This window comes from Oncorhynchus mykiss, chromosome 12 (assembly GCF_057628025.1).
Source record: "Oncorhynchus mykiss isolate SJ-2025 chromosome 12, ASM5762802v1, whole genome shotgun sequence".
Lineage (NCBI taxonomy): Eukaryota > Metazoa > Chordata > Actinopteri > Salmoniformes > Salmonidae > Oncorhynchus > Oncorhynchus mykiss.
In genome coordinates, this window is record NC_143033.1 from 82,569,594 (window position 1) to 82,589,783 (window position 20,190).

Consider the following 20,190-nt stretch of genomic DNA (forward strand, 5'->3'; position numbering starts at 1 on the left):
AATGTCTGTTATTAAAGCTGCAATATGTAATTTTTTGGGAGACCTGTCCAAATGCACATAGAAATGATAGTTATAGATATGTCATTCTCATTGAAAGCAAGTCTAAGAAGCAGTAGATTCTGTTCTATGTGCGCTATTTCTATGCTTCCCTTTCTTACATTTTATTTTGGGGTCTTTTACTTTCAGTTTTGTACACCAGCTTCAAATAGTTAAATACTATATTTTTGGTTATGGAAAATATATTTCACAGCGGTTTCGATGGTACAATGATTTTCTACACTATACCTGCTTGCTTTGTTATATTAACTGACATTAGGACTAGCTATTTGAATTTTAGCAACCAGGAAATGACGGAGCAATTTCTGCAAGGTCCACCTTAAGAGGAATAGGACTCCAATTGGACTGAAACAGATCTGTCCTTGTCAGACACTGGGCTTAGTGCTCCTGTAAAATGTGTGGTAAGACATGTGCAGTGGACAGTCAATGGGATCTACATACCAGAAGGACATCCTCAAGCCATGCTGTATTTTTCTTATCTACCATGACTTCCATGACCCCGTGTTTCAAGCCTTCAGTTTGTAGGACGCAAGTGCACCCTCAGTCTCTCTTCTTCATTTTGAAGGGAAAATCCTTTGTGGCGTACAGTTTGCAGTTTGCGTTTAATTATGTAGCAAAACAAGAGATTTCACACACCAAAAACAGGAAGCAGAGAAACCACTGTAACCAGCTTTTTCAGTTTAACCAGGACTTTGGCCTTTGGGTATAGAGGGACCACACCAAGAATTACTCAGGGAGAATTAAGTTCCAATTAATGTGCTTTTCCTGCATACTTTCCAAATTTCTCTTATTTCCTCTACTTTCCCTCTAAATATGCCTGTTTGGTCCTCATTAAAGTATTTATTATTTATTATTTTAATTTATTATATAAATATGTTGTGACAGTTGATTTTGATTTACTCAGTTTGGAATGTATATTTTATATGGAGGTCTGGAATGAAGAACATGGAGGAGAATCAGACCAGATTAACATGTAAAATGGTTGTCAGTTTCATCAGATGCATCAGGTACTCAACTTAAGTCTGATTGGCAGGATCAGTGTTTGGCACACTCCTGTTGCTCCCTATCCTCCCAGCCATGTTCAACTCTGTTCCTCCGACTAGAACCTCCTACAGAGACATGTAATGAATTCAGGGGGCAGTTGAGCCTCATTGGAGCTCTGGCCAGCCCCAGTGTTATTGTTGTTGTCTCAGAGAGGATCAGTATTTGTCTTTGACAGTGAGAATGGTCTACTGAACAGTCTAGTCTCTTCATGATAGACTCGTTAGCTCTCAAGCTGTTGCCTCTTGAGATGGCTGAGGGACCGTATGTGTTGTGGGGGAGGGGCTTTGCCTGGGCCATTCCTGAAAGCGGGAAGCAGGTGGAGTCTTCAGGAAGCCTGTCTTTTCCTGGACCTCTACTCCACAGAAGGAGAGGCTGCGGCTCGTTGGAAGGGGGAAGGCTTTGTGTGCCATTCCTTAAACAAAAGGCTTCTTCCGTTCTGAGTCTCAGTGACGACAGCACTCCACCCAGCAGCCTGTCCCTGCCCCCTTTTTTTACTCACTGATTGGACTGGCTAATACAGCACTCTACTCCTCCTTAAGACTGCAATCAACTTACATAAGACAAAGGCTATTGGTCATTCATGACTGCTCCGCTTTGATGTAGTGTGTGTGTGTGTGTGTGTGATTGGCTGATGGATTCTAGAATCTCTATTATACAGTTGAAGTCGGAAGTTTACATACACTTAGGTTGGAGTCATTAAAACTTGTTTTTCAAAACACTACACAAATTTCTGGTTAACAAACTATAGTTTTGGCAAGTCGGTTAGGACATCTACTTTGTGCGGGACACAAGTCATTTTTCCAACAACTGTTTACAGACAGATTATATCTCTTATAGTTCACTGTATCACAATTCCAGTGGGTCAGAAGTTTACATACACTAAGTTGACTGTGCTTTTAAATAGCTTGGAGAATAACTGAAAATGATGCCATGGCTTTAGAAGCTTCTGATAGGTTAATTGACATAATTTGAGTCAATTGGAGGTGTACCTGTAGATGTATTTCAAAGCCTACCTTCAAACTCAGTGCCTCTTTGCTTGACATCATGGGAAAATCTAAAGAAATCTGCTAAGACCTCAGAAAATTGTAGACCTCCTCAAGTCTGGTTCATCCTTGGGAGCAATTTCAAAATGCCTGAAGGTACCACTGTTCATCTGTACAAACAATAGTACGCAAGTATAAACACCATGGGACTACGCAGCCATCATACCGCTCAGGAAGGAGACGTTCTGATGTTCTGTCTCCTAGAGATGAACGTACTTTGGTGCGAAAAGTGCAAATCAATCCCAGAACAACAGCAAAGGACCTTGTGAAGATGCTGGAGGAAACAGGTACAAAAGTATATATATCCACAGTAAAACGAGTCCTATATCGACATAACCTGAAAGGCCGCTCAGCAAGGAAGAAGCCACTGCTTCAAAATCGCCATAAAAAGCCAGATTACAGTTTGCAACTGCACATGTGGACAAAGATCGTACTTTTTGGAGAAATGTCCTCTGGTCTGATGAAACAAAAATAGTACTGTTTGGCCATAATGACCATCGTTATGTTTGGAGGTTAAAAGGGGGAGGCTTGCAAGCCGAAGAACACCATCCCAACCATGAAGCACGGGGGTGGCAGCATCATGTGGGGGTACTTTGCTGCAGGAGGGCCTGGTGCACTTCACAAAATGGATGGCATCATGAGGAGGTAAAATTATGTGGATATTGAAGCAACTTCTCAAGTCATCAGTTAAAGCTAAAGTTCAAGTTAAAGTTTGGTCGCAAATGGGTCTTCCAAATGGACAATGACCCCAAACATACTTCCAAAGTTGTGGCAAAATGACTTAAGGACAACAATGTTAAGGTATTGGAGTGGCCATCACAAAGCCCTGACCTCACACCTATAGAACATTTGTGGGCAGAACTGAAAAAGCGTGTGCGAGCAAGGAGGCCTACAAACCTGATTCAGTTACACCAGCTCTGTCAGGAGGAATGGGCCAAAATTCACCCAATTTATTGTGGGAAGAAAGTTAAACAATTTAAAGGCAATGCTACCAAATACTAATTGAGTGTATGTACACTTCTGACCCACTCGGAATGTGATGAAATAAATAAAAGCTGAAATAAATCATTCTCTCTACTATTATTCTGACATTTCACATTCTTAAAATAAAGTGGTGATCCTAACTGACCTAAGACAGGGAATGTTTACTAGGATTAAATGTCAGGAACTATTAAAAACTGAGTTTAAATGTATTTGGCTAAGGTGTATGTAAACTTCCGACTTCAACTGTCGGTGTCAAAAGTGTATTTGGAAAAACTGATTTTATCAATAATTATATTGGCCAATAGGGGGAGTATGGGGTTGTTGGGTCAGAGACATTGATTATGATTGTCATTTGTTTGGCTCCTGTTCTATATGTGTGCTGTATTTAACTCTGCACCTACATTTGAACATTCCCTGAGGCTTTGTAAAACTCTGTAAACAGTCCCCGTACTAAAAAAAGACATTACTTATGTTCTCCTACCGACGGATGGGAGTAGCTGGACTTGGTCGAGTTTTTTCCTGGATGACAATACAGTGCTATGTCTTCCTGTCATCTCAGAGAGGCAGGAGGACAGGGGTCACCTCCCAGCCTGCTATTGTCCTGCCCTGGGCTCACTGGGCTGACTGGGCTCACACAACACAGGGGCCTGGCCCTCAGGAACTGGCCCTTCCTCAGGCCGGGGTAGTGGCTCCATGCCTCCTGACTCCTGCCTTGCCCCTCCCAGTCCTCCCTACACTAACACAGCTTCAGTCACATGCTCTGTACACCCTCCTATTCTGTCAGACACCTTTCCTTCCTCTGGTGTAATTTTAGTCTGATTTGATCATCAATGTCGGAGTCATGGTCTTAAATGTAGCCTATTACTGCATTTCATACCATATCAGCATACTGGGCATATGGGAAGGGGAAGGAAGGGAAAGGGAAGGGGATATCTAGTTAGTTGGCGCAACTGAACCCATTCAACTGAAATGTGTCTTCCGCATTTAACCCAGCCCCTTGTCGTCCACGTCATCGACGCCTGGGGAGCAGTTGTAGTTGGGGGTTAACTGTCTTGATCAATGGCTTGGAGATTTAAACCAGCGATCTTTCGGTTACTGGCCCAATACCTCTAGGCTACCTGCCGCTCGATATTGGGATGTATTAGGTATTAATGGTGAAGGAAAAACATATTTTTGTGATTGTGAATCATTTCATGTAAGTTCTGTGAATGTGATTCATTGTCTTAGCACAGGAAGCCAGGAGAGCGGAAGGAGAAAGTAGATTCTCCAACAGGAGAATTCAACTAATGGTGTTTCATCTCTTCATCAGGACGTGCAGAGTGAGCTGAGGCCGCGTCTGTGTGTGATCAAGAAGGGGCCTCATGGCTACGGCTTCAACCTGCACAGTGAGAAGGCCAGACCAGGCCAGTACATCAGAGCAGTGGATGAGGACTCACCTGCACAGAGGTCAGGCCTGCTGGCCAAGGACATGATAGTACAGGTAACTATCTAGCTCACCTTTGACCTCTGGCATCATACTGTATTATTATTATTCCATGTATAGTAATAGTACATTACTATTGTTAGTAGTATTCAATGTACAGTACTATTATTACTGTATAGTAGTAAATTTAATAATATTGTATTAATGAAAATAATTATGTTTGTCATGCAAGCTTTTCTAAAATTACGGGACTTGTCTTTAACTTCTTGATGCACCTATTCCGTTAGCGGGATAATTTTCGTCAACATTCGCTGAATTGCAGAGTGTCAAATTCAAATTAAATGACTAAAAATATTAAATTTTCATGAAATCACAAGTGCAATATAGCAAAACACAGCTTAGTTTGTTGTTAATCCACCTGGCGTTTCAGATTTCAAAAAAGCTTTTTGGCGAAAGCATACCAAGCGTTCATGTAAGGACATCTCTCTCAGTAGACAAAACATTACAAACAGCTAGCAGCCAAGTAAGTAGTTTGGTCACGAAAGTCAGAAAAGCAATAAAATGAATCGCTTACCTCTGATCTTCGGATGTTTGCACTCATGAGACTCCTTGTTACACAATAAATGTTTCTTTTGTTCCATAAAGAAGATTTTTATATCCAAAATACCTCCATTTGGTTGGCACGTTATGTTCAGAAATCCACAGGCTCAAGCAGTCACGACATCGCAGAGGAAAATTCCAAATAGTATCCGTAAAGTTCGTAGAAACATGTCAAACGTTTTTTATAATCAATTGTTTTTACAATATATAATCGATAATATTTCAACCGGGACTGTAGTTTCTTCAATAGGAGAGAGAAAGAAAATGTCTGCTCCAAGCTGTTACGCATGCAAAACGCTGCTGGCACCCAGCCATACAATGACGCAATGTGATCTTTCTTGCTTATTTTTCTAAATAAAAGCCTGAAACTATGTCTAAAGACTGTTCACACCATGGAGAAAGCAGCACGTCCAGGTTGGATTTTCCTCAGGTTTTCGCCTGCAATATCAGTTCTGTTATACTCACAGACAATATTTTGACAGTTTTGGAAACTTTAGAGTGTTTTCTATCCTAATTATATGCATATTCTAGATTATGGGCCTGAGAAATAGGCAGTTTCATTTGGGTACTTTTTTCATCCAAACATCAAAATACTGCCCCCTAGTCTCAATAGGTTTTAATGGCCTTGGCACAATTCAGTCATGTTGAAGTTGAAGTGTGGAGTGAGGAGGACTGTGAGTGGTAGTAACAGTCTCTGTGTGGGGTCCTAATCTCATAGGAGGGGAGAGGTGGACACTGTCACTGGGAGTTAGCTCAGACTGGGATAATCCAGCTTTGTCACTGGTGACTTGTCTGCACTCCACCACCCCAGTCTATCCTGCTCATTACTCACTACTGTAGAGCAGGGTGGGTGGGTGTGTATTGTCAGAGGTGTGTATGGCTGCCTGGCTGCCCTCATTCTACTCTAGCCACGTTTGTAAATGAGTTTCTGCTATTCCCCAGCAGCCATGTGAGACTGCCATAGAAAAGGAGAGAGGGAAGAGAGGAGAGTTGAATGCTTGAGACAGAGAGGGGGTTCCATTCCCCAGCAGGCCCCACACTCCCACCACCCACTGAGGACTGTATTCTTTCTGTTAAATGGACAGCTATTGTTACTGCCCAAGCACGTATTGTTTGGTCTCCTTCCTGGGACTGTGGTAGACAGGCAGGCCCACCCTATGACCGACACAGATACACACACATGCACGCATTACACTCATGTGCATACACACGTACACACCCACAGACACGTAATAATTAGGATTTTAAAAAATGTAACCTTTATTTAATTAGGCAAGTCACGTACACACACGCACACTCACACAAGATACTCACGCACACATGCACACACACACACACGTGCACAAAATACACACTTAGAGCTCACAGAACCCACACAAACAATGTACACACATGCTATCTCAGCAGTGGTTCCTCAGAATGTTCAGCTGTCTGGGGAACAGATGACATTATGACATATGCTGGGCCAATGGCCTGATGGCTGAGATGGTGTTGCTAGCACTCTCTGGCTACTAGCAGTTGTTGCTATCCAAGAACCTACTGTATGAAGAGAAAGGAAAGTAGAATGTTTTTGCACCCCATTATGTTTTCTCTGAATTGTACAATGTTCTCTTCAGCAATGTTTCATTTGTATTCAGACTACGTACTACGGATTCTTATGCAACAGTGAAGAGTTTGACACTCATTTCTCAAGCCCCTGGGAGAGCTTCACTTCCTCTCTGTGTGTGTGCAGCAGCATATTCTGTGTTTGTGTGGAGAGACAGGATTTCCTGCTGGACAACAGACTGATATTATTGAAAACGGAGTCCTAGCTTTGATAAACAGGTTATCGTCCTCGTTGTGAGAACAATGGAAATAGGCAAGAAATAGTTTCCCATAAATAGTTAGTTACCTGAACAAACTATGGTGCTGATGTGAAAGGGAAACCTGTAGTTTTAGGCAGTTGGATTAGCCTTCACCGTTTTGACTTGGTAAACTATAGTTACACTACTTATACAACTAAGGAGTTAATGCTTCATGAGCTGATTTGTGCAGACATGACTCTTGTGTCTGTGTGTGTTTTGACGTTCCTTACACTCTCTCTCCCTCTCTCTCTCTGTCTCTGCCCCCCTCTCTCTGCCCCCCTCTTTCATCCCCCTCTCCCCCCCCCCCTCTGTCTCTCTCCCCCTCTCTATGTCTTCGTCTCTCCCCCTCTCTCTGTCTCTCTCCCCCTCGCTATGTCTTCGTCTCTCCCCCTCTCTCCGTCTCTCCTCCTCTCTATGTCTTCGTCTCTCCCCCTCTCTCCGTCTCTCCCTCTCTATGTCTTCGTCTCTCCCCCTCTCTCCGTCTCTCCCCCTCTATCTCTCCGTCTCTCCCCCTCTCTCTGTCTCTCTCCCCCTCTCTATGTCTTCGTCTCTCCCCCTCTCTCCGTCTCTCCTCCTCTCTATGTCTTCGTCTCTCCCCCTCTCTCCGTCTCTCCTCCTCTCTATGTCTTCGTCTCTCCCCCTCTCTCCGTCTCTCCTCCTCTCTATGTCTTCGTTTCTCCCCCTCTCTCCGTCTCTCCCCCTCTCTATGTCTTCGTCTCTCCCCCTCTCTCCGTCTCTCCCCCTCTATCTCTCCGTCTCTCCCCCTCTATCTCTCCCCCTCTCTATGTCTTCGTCTCTCCCCCTCTCTCTGTCTCTCTCCCCCTCTCTATGTCTCTCTCCCCCTCTCTATGTCTTCGTCTCCCCCCTCTCTCTGTCTCTCTCCGCCTCTCTATGTCTCCGTCTCTCCCCCTCTCTCTGTCTCTCTCCCACTCTCTGTCTTCGTCTCTCCCCCTCTCTTTCCCTCCCCCCCTCTCTCTGTCTCTCTCCCCTCTGTCTCTATCCCCCCCTCTCACCCTCTCCCCCTCTATCTCTCCGTCTCTCCCCCTCTCTCCGTCTCTCCCCCTCTATCTCTCCGTCTCTCCCCCTCTCTCTGTCTCTCACCCCCTCTCTGTCTTCGTCTCCCCCCCTCTCTCTGTCTCTCTCCCCCTCTCTATGTCTCCGTCTCTCCCCCTCTCTCTGTCTCTCTCCCCCTCTCTATGTCTTCGTCTCTCCCCCTCTCTTTCCCTCTCCCCCCTCTCTCTGTCTCTATCCCCCCCTCTCACCCTCTCCGACTCTCCCCCTAACTCTACAGGTGAATGGTATGACAGTGGAGGGAAAGCAGCACTCGGAGGTGGTGGCAGCCATCAAGTCTGGTGGTGAGGAGACCTCTCTACTGGTTGTGGACACAGACACAGATGCCTTCTTCAGGAGGTGCAGAGTCGCTCCCACCCCAGAACACCTCACAGGTGAGACCAGAGATCTATAAGAAAGGGACAGAACTTGGTTGATGCAGTTTGGCTGGATTAGTGATCCTTTCTGTAGACATACATGTCCAAGTATTCACACACAATGGACATTATCAGCTTGCACGTTCCTCACTGTGTGAAGGACAGACCTCTGAAGCCCCTCACTCACACGACAGCCTCACAGTGTAGGGAGCGTTTTGCCTCTCATATATATTTTTTATTTAACTAGGCAGGTAATGATTAAACCACTACTTCTCCTTTAACAGCCTCATTCAAGGTCTATAGTCCCCAGAGGTTTCTCTCTCAGGCCTGATCTCTTACCCCTCTGTCCCCCTGTCCTTGGTAAACACTAGCAGATTAAGGGTCTATCTGACTGCTTGGCCAGGTTCCTCTGCTCCTCTCTCTCTGCCAAGGAACACAGACACAGAGACACACACATACTGAGCTCATCTCATTTCCTGTCCCCTCACGTTGTTTGCTCGAGGTACAAAATCCAAACTCTTAGGTACGGATCTAGAATCAGCTTAACCTCCCTGAATGTCAACCACTATTAGGGGCTAAATGCAAACTTCCCCCAACCGTCTAGGGGCAACTTCCCCCAACAGCTACTGAGCTCTTCACAAAGAGAAGGCTGTTGTACCTCTGAAAGCCCCTAGAGGGAGCCTCAGCCTGTAAATTGATTCCAGTGCTGGAGTGTCTGGCTGCAGGTTGGCATTTATTGTCATGAATTTTGCCCTGGAGGCAGCTCTGTGGAGTAGTCACTAGATGGCACAGCCACAAAGTCTTAAAATCAGATTTTACACCTAACCATAACCTTAACCACATTTCTAACCCTAACCTTAAAATAAGACCAAAAAGCATATTTTTGCTTTCATACATTTTTACAATATAGTCATTAATTACTTTGTAGCTAGCCCATCTAGCAGAAATCGCTTGGTTCTGCCTCCAAGGCAAGATTCATGACAATAAACGTCAAGCTGCATTTGGCTTGGGAGGCCAACTGTGCCCAAGTAACACTTGTTGAAACAGGGTGGTGGCCCATGACAACACTTGGCTGGCTACTCTGAGTGCCATTCTGATACCAACGGCCTCATAGAACGATGATGGTAGCCCAGCCGACGGTATGACAACCATATGGGTGTGGAGGAAATTGGTTCCCTCTGTGTCTGGGACATGCATATTAGTCAGTGTGTGTCCTCCTCCCACACACACCGCCCTGCACCAGGCTGCCTTTATATTTCCTCTGCTTGAAGCTCTGCCCTAAACAACAGTGAAGCGCTGCTTCCAGATCAGGCCAAAGATACTGTTTATTAAAAAGGTTAGCTGTCTGTGCCTCTGAGTGAACCGTATTAATAAGAAGGTGGGTAGAAGTAGACAATATTTATTTTTCATTTAACTAGGTAAGTCGGTTAATTAAGAACACATTCTTATTTACATGACAGCCTAGAAACAGTGGGCTAACTGCTTTGTTCAGGGGCAGAAGGACAGCTTTTTACCTTGTCAGCTCTGGGGTTTGATCTAGCAACCTTTCGGTTATTGGCCCAACGCTCTAAACACGAGCCTACCTGCCGCCCCTGTCAGTTAGTGTCTTTCATGCTATTTGACCTAACTGGGAGTTTTATGCTTCTTTAGTGCGCCAATAAAAAATACAGTAGCTGCTGTGTTGTGATAAGAATGTCCTCTGTTTTACATGGAGGAATGTGGTTGTGTTCTGAGTCCACACTGGTTGTTTAGACAAGCATTTCACCTGCAATAACATCTGCTAAAGATGTGTATGTGACCAATAACATTTGCTTTGATTTGACAGCTATCTATTGGCACGGTTACACCTCCAAGTTGACTGATGATTGACATGCTGTGTCCTCTGAATGAGTATAGTGAAGCAGTAAAATGAGATATAACTCCTGTTCTACCCAGGGGGATATATGGTCAGGTCTTAGTCCTATCTAACTTCCTTTGGTTTCTGCTATCGGCTTCTAAACCTGACTAAAAAATGCCCAACAGGAGCTAAATTCCATTGAGGCGTTGCCCAGGTAACTGCTCTCTTGTGTTGCCCACTCAGAGGGCTCCTGATCACCGTGACTTTGGTGTACACACACACACACACACACACACACACACACACACACACACACACACACACACACACACACACACACACACACACACACACACACACACACACACACACACACACACACACACACACACACACACACACACACACACACACACACACACATATGAATGGACACACACTCCACACTCCCCTCTCGCCACCCCTCTGGCCAGCACTTGTGTTTGGTTTCCAAGGCGCTGGCTCCAAGTGGCCTCTCAGTCTGTAGTGTTAGCTGTATTGGGACTGAAGAGCCTCTTGTCCGTGTGCAAACAGTGAGGAGGGACCCAAGGAGCACAGAGGTACATAGAGGCAGCTTCAACGGGTTTCAGAACAGCCCAGGGGGACGCAGACCAGGGTCAGGCTATCTTTAGATGATAACAGGTTACTATTTTAGTTCTCGCCGTTTATCTGTCTGTCTGTCTGTCTGTGTGAGAGGAGTTGAAGCATGGAAGGTAAGGGTCCGTCTTAGTAGTCCACCAGCTCCGACCATGGGTCAGTTGTTCATCAGTCAACTCTATCTGTTTTAGATAGACACACAGGTTTAGATATAGTGTATTGTCTTTCTGTGGTTGAGTTAGCCAAGTGAAAACCATTCCTTATTATCCTTGTGACAGGGTTAGAGGACAGTTTCTTACCAGGGCTATTTGATATAGGTAGGCCACTAGGTAGGTTTCATATGCAGCAGCTTGTTTGGACGTGATGATGCGTGGCAGGTAACCAGGGTCAGAGAACATCTCTGTGAAGATGAACCCTGTTTGAATAATGGATGACCTACACATACCTGCGCTATGTAACAGAGTAGGTGTCGCTGGGATGAAACCTGAACTGGATAGGAGCCGTTCTCTGGAGCAGGGATATGAGTCACTCTGGAATTCTGTTCTGGTGTTTGACGGAGGTGGGACAGTTTCAGGATATTTAGGACTGACTATAAGATTGGAGAATTGCCATGATTAGATGTTGTTGAATGGTTGTGAACAGCTGGTATGGAGGAGGGAGTGTGAGTTTGTGTGGAGTCCATGACTGAGCAGTGTTCTCTTCTGCTTTCAGGATCTTTGCCTGAGCCTGTCGTCAACGGAGACATGGAAAAGACGGTAAGACTTGGATGCCAAACACCTTATTGACCTAATATCATACAAAACTAACATTTGAGAGAGAGGGAAAGAGACCGACTGAGAGAGAGAAAGAGTTGCGCTCCCACAGAGTGGACTTCCCAAAACACTTTTTCCCCCTGGCACTGTGGAGGTCACTGACAGGTCAGCCCCTAGAAATAAAACACTGTGGATGAACTGCTTCTGCTTTGGCACTGACAGGCACCCTATCAGCTGGTCATTCATAGGGAGTGGACTAGTATTATTTTATAGGACAGTAGAGTGTGTATTGCTTCATATAATTTACTGTGTGTTGGTTCTCAATCTCCTTCCAGCTCGCTAATTAATGAATAAAACAGACTGTTTCCAGCAGGCAGGCTGGCCCAGGCAGTCTGGCCTAGGCAGGGGAGGGTATCTTACTCTCAGTGTTGATATTATATGTAAATCCTGTGTAATCTGAATACCAGGAGAGCAGTCTACCCTGACAGAACAGAACCAGGTTCAGGTGTCTGTAAGATATACAGTACCAGAACTAGTGTAGCCCTCTATAGTGTGCTCAGAGCCTGGTAGACGGGTATAGAGGGTTCACATGGTGATGCTGGATAACAAGAAGCTGAAAGCAAAACACCTTTGTTTAGGCATGGAGAATTCATCAGCAGCACGTTAATCCTTCTGAGGTATTTGTACATAATCCCTTAGTACGGGGACAGACCAGCCCACACCTACCCCCTACTGTACTGTAGACTCAGGAACAGAGAGAGAGATCTGGCATATGATAGAAGATAGTATTATCTGGGGATTCTCTATTGTGTGTTGTGATATTATCAAACAGGCAGGTCAACCCAGAGTTAGGCCACTGGCCACTGCCACAAACCGAAGACGATTTCATTAGGGTAACTGCACTACATTAATAGTATGCTAATAGACTCCATATGTAAAGAAGACAGACGCAGATCAGTAGTGAGACCCTAGTCCTCAGTCATTGACCATCATTTTAACCCCCAAATCTAACAATCAAAACATTGGATTAAGTGAGAGGGGAGGCAGGGTAGAGGTGAGGGAAAGGCAGAGAGAGAGAGAGAGGAGTTGAGAGGTTGTAGAGAGGTTAGGGTGGGGTCACTCTCCATGGGGTCAGTAGAAAGCGGATGTTTCCGATTTCCAGTATTTTCAACCTAACTGCCGTTTCCCCTGAAAAACGGAACATTTTTTTACACCTGCTATTTTAGATTAGGGTGAGGTAGGCACTGACATTGCAGAACAGGGTGATTGGGTCTTCTCTAATGCTCTGACCCCAGTAGGCTCTAGTAAACTGCTGCTGCTGCCTCTACTGGCCTAGGGAGACATATCATACAACTTCCCAACCAGCATGGTCAGACAGTGTGTGTGTATGGGGCACAGGCAAGTCTGCCTCCCTGTGGGCAAACATAACATTGCAGCCAGACTCTCCATGGGAGAGTTCTCTCAAACTTGACCCCCACTTTGGATACTTGTATTTGATCTGATTTGTTGCTTGCTGTCTGTGTGTCCACTGCAGGTGAATGGAAATGGAAAACTGGCCAAAGAGGTGGAGCAGGACTCTAAGCTGTCAATCAGCCCGTCTCCAAGCAACACCTCCTCCAACGCCTCACTCACAACCCCACCCACAGAGGTAAGTCCCGCCCTGAAAACACATGTGAAGCAGCACACAATAGACAGATAAGAGATGTAGAAGCAACGGCAGCGGAAGTCTCATGATCTGAATGTGTATCCATAATGACACAGTAATGTATAACATCTGTCATTTGAGCAGTCCTGTAAAATAGGCTTTACTACAATATCAAAATATAAATTTCTTCTCTCTCTAGCCTCGTTTATACTTGGTGCGAACATGTGTCCTTTGTCGTAATCTTATCCACATTCTTATTGGGCCCACATTGTAGCCGTTGCATCTACATCTCTTTTCTGTCTATTGTGTCCACATTGTGACCAGATATCCTGGTCCCTCACTGTATGAAAATGATTTGACAGATATTCTTTCAAAATAATATGTATTTATTTGAAGGTACATCGATGCCATAAATCAATGGCATCACCTGTCAATTATTTTAGAGGGCGGGATAAGGATTTAAATGGTTTTACTATCCAAATCTGTGTGTGACGCAAGATCAGATCATGTGTCTTTTAGTCATCTACACCTGTCTAAATATGCTGGCAAAATCAGAATGCGGACAAGATCAGTACAAAGTACTCATATTTAGAACCAGGTATAAACAGGGCTTGTGTCTCTTGTGCTTTCTCTCTCTACTTCTACTCCTCTCTCACACTCTCTTTTAACCCCTCTCTCTCCTCCCTGGTTGGTCAGTTGTCTGAGCCAGTAATCATGGGCGCCATCCCGGGTCTGAACCTGTCCCTGCAGCAGGTTAAGGAGCGTGCTCACCAGAAACGCTCCAACAAGAGGGCCCCGCCCATGGACTGGAGCAAGAAAAATGAACTGTTCAGCAACCTGTAGAGAGAGCACCTCGCCCTGCACACACCCACATACAGTAGACACTCACAGAGAGGTCAGTGAAGGAGAGAGAGGGGTTGTTCTAAGCCCCATGTTTTCTATGACTCATTAAAACCAGCAGTTTAACTATTGGTGAGGGAGAATACAGGTATATGTATGTAAAATATATACACACATATTTGTATTATATTCCAGATGCTATAAATGATGTGCTAACAATATCTAGACGAAAATGCCAATGTTGGAAAGGAAACAGCTGCATCAGATAAGAATCTTTGTATTGTGATTTGAAAATCATTTTTAATTATTCCATTTCACGTGTCGAGGTGGTTGTGTGTGTGTCTTGTACCTGGGTGTGTATGCCCAGAAGACCCTGGAAGTCCCTGCTGGTCATAGCCTGGTGCCTGTCGGTATAGTGGAGAAGGTCTCTCTTATGGCCATTCGTCTACATGTTAATCAGTCATTGAAACACAAACAATATTTTTCTCGCCTTAAACGAGAATGGGACCAGCCACTTACATACCCATCCAGTCTATCACCTTTCAGGGACCAAATAGCAAGCCTCTTCACACTTCCAATCAGATGCAAATGTCTTTCATGTAGCTGAGCTTTGGGTCAGTCGAGCTTCAGAAAGAAATTGGCTTCTGACTGGAAGTGTGCGGAGACTTTCTCATGTTTCTCCAGTTTTTGCCTTCAGCACCTTCACTAATCAGCTCTGGGTGTGTGGTAGATTCTATTATCTGCAAACCGTTTAGGGACCAAAACACCTGAAGAACGACAACCACTGACAGTCAGTCATTGGGGAACGACATGTTGGTGCAGTGTCCATCCATACCAGTCTTACTTCATTAAATGTGAAGGCTGAAACACTTCTGTCCATAGCATTGCCATTACCACTGTATATTGTGATACTTTTCATTTCAGAGTTTTTCTTTATGGCCATTGTCAAAATGCTTTGAGGTTTTTACATTGACGTAGATGTACTTAAACACAATTTCTTTCTTTAATAAGAATATAAATGTCTGCGCTTCACTAGATTTTGTGTATGTTCAGTATGGAGAATGACAGTGAGATTCACTATTTTGACTATTGAATTGTATGGGGGTGTTATCATTCTCTTTAACTGTTCATGTTATTTCTATACTGTATTAAATTGTAGATCTCACCATTGTTGTCCCATGACTCTCCATTTAAATTAAGACTACAGTAACATACATGTTAGGAATCTGTTTGTGCTATGAAGGTGTAGATGAAATGCACCCACTCTTAAAAGGCTTCTGGATATTTAAATCCATAAATGAATGAGAGAAGTCAACAGAATCAGACTTGAATATTTAATGGTTAACTGTAACCAGATGAAGACCCAGCTGGATGAAAAAGGACAGATGTTGATAACTCAAGACAGTATAATATATATCCACAGAGCCATCTTAAATAAGGTGCCTCTAGCAGGTCTCAGTTCCGTCAGACACACAGACCTCTTTCACATTCACGCAAGGCTCTCCTTCACCCCACCTCTTCAAAACCACTGTTCCTCCTTCCATAACACAGAGTCAGGTGTGCGTGTTTAATGTGACAGCAGCTTGAACTGAATAGGTGGGACATTCCTGAGAAGGACAGAGATGAAACCCAGGTTACAGCCAGGGATCACATTCACACTGAAACGACACAAACATTTACAGTACAGAGGACACTACACAATCATACAAGTCAGGGTTAATGATTTGAAAGTTCATGAGGAAGACAGCATAGAGGAGTTCATTCCCCCTGCTAGAAGTACTGTACTGCATGCCCAAATATGGAACATAGCCATATAATGCTGGGTGGACAGGGGAAAAAAACAGACCATTTTTGATAACCATGTAGATAATTAAGTTCATTCATGTTACAATAAGGAAGACCAGAACCCCTTAACAATGGTTCTGCATTTTCTGGAAATATTGAAGGAAAATATGTACAAAGAACTTTGGTTGAATATGATTCTGCTCCCAGATATACCTACCTATAAGTATACAATATACATATTTAGATACTCTAATTTAAATACTAGTTGGACTAATCTACATTAAAATGTTTGTTTTTCTTTTAAAAATAGTGTACATTATTAATATCTTGCATGTCATCCCTCGGCTGTACAAATCACGTATAACTCCTTATACTGACAGTGTGGACAGTGACGATAGCTAAATATGCTTTGAAAAGCAAAGGTCTTCTTCCCTTTTGTATAAACAATATCATCCAGCACTTTTACATGTTTTACATAAAAACAGAAATGATATAGCATCTAGTCATTCTGTATTACTAAAGAATGATTACTAAAGATTTTAACAGCCTTGAGGAAGACAAACACTTTCATTGTGGTCAACTTGGTAGAAAATTGATAAAATACAAGAGTATTGAAAATATCAACAAGGTCCAATTGATTGGTCAGACATGGTGAAACACAAAGGTCAAATGACTGATACAGTGTCTAATACAAATGGTAGTGTATGGTAATATTCTGTCTAGGAATGGTTCCTCTATAGGCCAGGATAAAAACACTTCTCCCCATTGTCTCTCTCTCTCTCCCTCTACAGCCAAACAATGACTTTACACAGAGGTGGAGACTGTGAGAAAGGAGGGGAAGAAAGGCACACCAACATGACAAAGAAATGGAGGATGTTGGGTAGAATAAAAAGGACAACACAGTTTAACTCGTGTTATATGAAAAAACCCAATACAACAGTGTACTGGTACAGTATGTTGTCCACCTCTCATGTATCTACAGTCAGTCAGGCCCTGTGTTGAAACCAACAGGGTTGTTGTGACTGATGGCAAAGCACTCTAGAGCAGAGTTAAGTGCTGGTGTTGAAAGGAGAGGAAGTGGCAACATGGAGGCAGGGAGGAGGGAGCTGGATCCACACTGTTCATTAAAACCATCCCACTCCATGGCACATCCTACAATGTAGTCCCATATGTTTTCTGTTAGTCTGGTGGTGGGGGTTGGTCTGTAGTTTGAAGGGCGTCGGGGTCGGAGATAACACTTAGGTGGGGTGACCTGCTCCATTCTCCCTCTCATGGTCATTAGTACTTCCTGAGGTGAAGGGTCATGGGTCATTGGGCTGGTCAGTGGAGTGGATAGAGGGCTTAGTCCAGCATGGCATCTAGCTGGTCAGCAAGGTCATCAAACATGTTGCCAATGTCATCCAGAATGTTGCCCGCTGACTTCACTGTGTTAGCCCCACTGTCAGGAGGTGGAAAAAGAAGCAGGGTTTAGTCATGGAGATAGATAGAGGATTCTAGTAAACATGTTTTATCAAGGGCAGCGCCATTGAGGACTTTCACCATTTTGAAGTTAAGGAAGGATCACATAATTCCATCAAGGTCATCAGGTGGGACCTGAGCAAACATTCCATAACTGCAGGTGACAGTAAATCAGTAAATTGGCTTTATACCTGTTCAGACAACACACTCCAGGTGGCAGCATGCACCCTTTCAGTTTGTTTACCAACACTGAAGTAGTAGAAGAAGAAAACTGACTACTTCAAAATGGAGATGGCCTCAATGGCGCTGCCCATGCTCTCACAGACACCATAATAGGACAGATACAATGTTGCATGAATGCTACTTCAGTTCACATAAACAGTAGAGTGTATATGGCGTGTAAATAAAGGAAATGGTGAGGTGTTGATTGTGTTCTCTTACCCGTCAGTGCTGTCCTCCTGGGTGAGTTTTCTCTCCACAGCCTGCAGTGCTGCCTCCAGAGAGGTGCTGGTCTGCTCCAGCCTCTGCTGCTGCACCACCTCTAACCCCGGGCCAGACTCTATCCCTGGGCCTGGGCCGACCACACAGACCTGGGGCTTGCCTGTCTGGGCTGCCTGGCACTGAAGCCCTGGGGCTGGGGGACACCGGCTGGGTGTGGGTGATGGTGGGGCTGAGAAGGCAAGACTTTGTACCACGTTGACAGTCATAGTGGGCGGCACTATGGCTGTTAGACAGGAAGAAAAAGCAGAAACTCAGAATTGATGATAAAAACAGAAAGACATAATAATGAGCTTCCACGTGTAATAAGTTACCTGTAGCAGCAGCCAGACTGTGTCGGGACGGTTTTGGGGCTGTGACGGGGGGTCCGGGGGAGCTGTGAGGCTTGGGGGAGACAGGGGGTTTGAGGGGTGTGCCTGTCACTGCTAGGTTCTCCAGCCCCTCCAGACTGGCCTCACTGATCCTCAGACTGACCAGACTCACCTCCTCACAGCTCTGGGACTGGGGCCTGCTGCCTGGACTGGAGTCTGACCCTATCTGGCCCTCACTGTCACTGGTGGGAGAGCTGCCAGCATGGTCTTTAGGCTTGTATCTCCGCTTCACAGTGTCTGACTCCTTCAGGTTAAACTCAGGCACCTCCAGGGCTGTCTTGGTGGGCCCGTTCTTGTCTGCCGGGATCTCCACAGTGCTCTCGGCCCTGGGCGGCCCTCCCACCTTGGGCCTCTGCTTGATGGTGAGGTTGCCCTCCTCGGCGAAGGGGATACACTCGCTGGAGCTATTGTGAGGGGATGAGGAGCCATCCAAACCCGGTGCCTTAGGTTCCTCCTCCTCAGAGTCTGACTTCACCCCTCGCTCTGGGTCTGGGTAATGGTCTGGGATGTCGGTTTGGGCTGGAGCACATTCACTCTGCACCCTCCTCCTCATCCCTGCAGAGGCCTCTCTGGGCTCCAGTCCTGAGGGGTTGAGGTTGGGGAGGGGAGGCTCTGGTTGGAGGAGGTCCAGCCTGTGCCTGGACAGGCTCTTCCCCTCAGTGGAGGCCTCCAGACAGGCTGCGATGCTCCTCACGCTCCCTGGGCTGTCTGTCTCCACCCCCCCAGGAGAGGGCGCCATATTCTCAGTGGACCCAACGCTGGGGCTACTGCTCACCGAGCTCAGTCTCTTGGGCGGGGCTGGAGGGGGACCCTTTTTACGAGCGCGCACGGCAAAGGACTGGCTACGTCCCACAGTGCCGTACTTTACGGGTGTGGTCTGCATGCCTGCCAGCTGGCTGCGTCCGGGCCGGCGGGTCAGGGTGGCGTAGGACTCTAGGGTGCTAGAGGGCGGAGCCAAGTCGTCATCCTCTTCGTCTGGTTCGCCGTCTGACAGGGCATAGCGTGTCAGGCTCTGGCTGCGCTTCTTAGGCGGGGCCAGGGTCATGGCATGGTAGGTGTGTGCCAAGGGCTTGGTGGGCGAGCCGTGGCCCACGTCGGTGCTGCCACAGTGGGAGTGGAGGTAGCTGAAGCCCCTCTGGGCCGGGGAGCCCTGGGGAGAGGAGCCTAGGGAGTGAGACCCAGGGCCTTTAGGCTTGGCTGGGATGGCTGGGTACTGGAACACGGTGGCTGCCCCCAGGGGGACCTGCTTGGGAAGCTGCTGCTGTAGTATGGACCTCTGGTCCCAGCCTTCTGGAATGTTCCTCTCCTTGGCAGGGCTGCTGTCAGCACTGAGGCTGGTGGAGGTACTGCTGCCGCCTAGGCTCTCCTGTGAGCGGCTGTGGGGAGTGATGGAGGCCGTGGGGGGGTCCTGGGAGCGCCCCGAGCCCCTGGACCGGGCGTCGATGCTCTCTTGGCTCCGAGACATGCCCACGGCACTCTTGATGGCCGGGCCCTCCTGGTAGTGGCTGGACATGGCTGTCTGCAGCTCAGCGCTCAGCTCCCTGTCCTGGAAGGTCAGCATCTTGGGGGTGTGGGGCGAGGGGCAGTCGGAGGCGCTGTCAGGGGGCTCGATGGTGACCAGGTGAAGGGCTCCAGGGGGCTTGCGGCGCAACGTGCCCTGGCCAGATTCTGCAGCCAGGATGGCCCTCTGAATGTCACACAGCTTCTTCACGGCCAGCATCATCTTCTTCTGGTGGCCCAGCTTGGTGATGCCTATCTCCTGCAGGTCCTCCCAGGTCAGGTCCCGTACGATGCTGATGGAGTCATAGCCGTTCTCTGACAGCTTCCTTTGGTACTGAGGCAGGCCTATGGTACTCAGCCACTCCCCCAGGTCTGCCTGGAGTAGGAGAAGAGTCACAGTCAGACCTACAACAGTTGAAACCTTTATGAAACTAATGTAAAACCTG

At 46.1% G+C, this 20,190-nt stretch overlaps 2 protein-coding genes across 13 annotated transcripts in view; one reads left to right on the forward strand and one right to left on the reverse strand.

Annotated features, from left to right (window-relative positions):
* slc9a3r1b (SLC9A3 regulator 1b) overlaps positions 1 to 15,297 on the forward strand; it is a 34,636-nt gene extending 19,339 nt beyond the window's left edge. The window contains exons 2-6 of the mRNA XM_036938622.2: positions 4,438 to 4,608; positions 8,287 to 8,440; positions 11,607 to 11,650; positions 13,182 to 13,295; positions 13,989 to 15,297. Of these exons, the coding sequence (XP_036794517.1) occupies positions 4,438 to 4,608; positions 8,287 to 8,440; positions 11,607 to 11,650; positions 13,182 to 13,295; positions 13,989 to 14,135 (630 nt within the window). The 3' untranslated portion in view covers positions 14,136 to 15,297. The remainder of the gene's footprint in view (positions 1 to 4,437; positions 4,609 to 8,286; positions 8,441 to 11,606; positions 11,651 to 13,181; positions 13,296 to 13,988) is intronic.
* Positions 15,298 to 15,452: 155 nt separating this feature from the next.
* LOC110538980 (caskin-2) overlaps positions 15,453 to 20,190 on the reverse strand; it is an 87,536-nt gene continuing 82,798 nt past the window's right edge. For all 12 annotated transcript variants that reach the window (XM_090193716.1, XM_090193715.1, XM_090193714.1 and 9 more), the window contains 3 exons: positions 18,188 to 20,120; positions 17,817 to 18,099; positions 15,453 to 17,355 (listed from right to left, as the gene is read on the reverse strand). In XM_090193716.1, the coding sequence (XP_090049842.1) occupies positions 17,259 to 17,355; positions 17,817 to 18,099; positions 18,188 to 20,120 (2,313 nt within the window). In that variant the 3' untranslated portion in view covers positions 15,453 to 17,258. The remainder of the gene's footprint in view (positions 17,356 to 17,816; positions 18,100 to 18,187; positions 20,121 to 20,190) is intronic.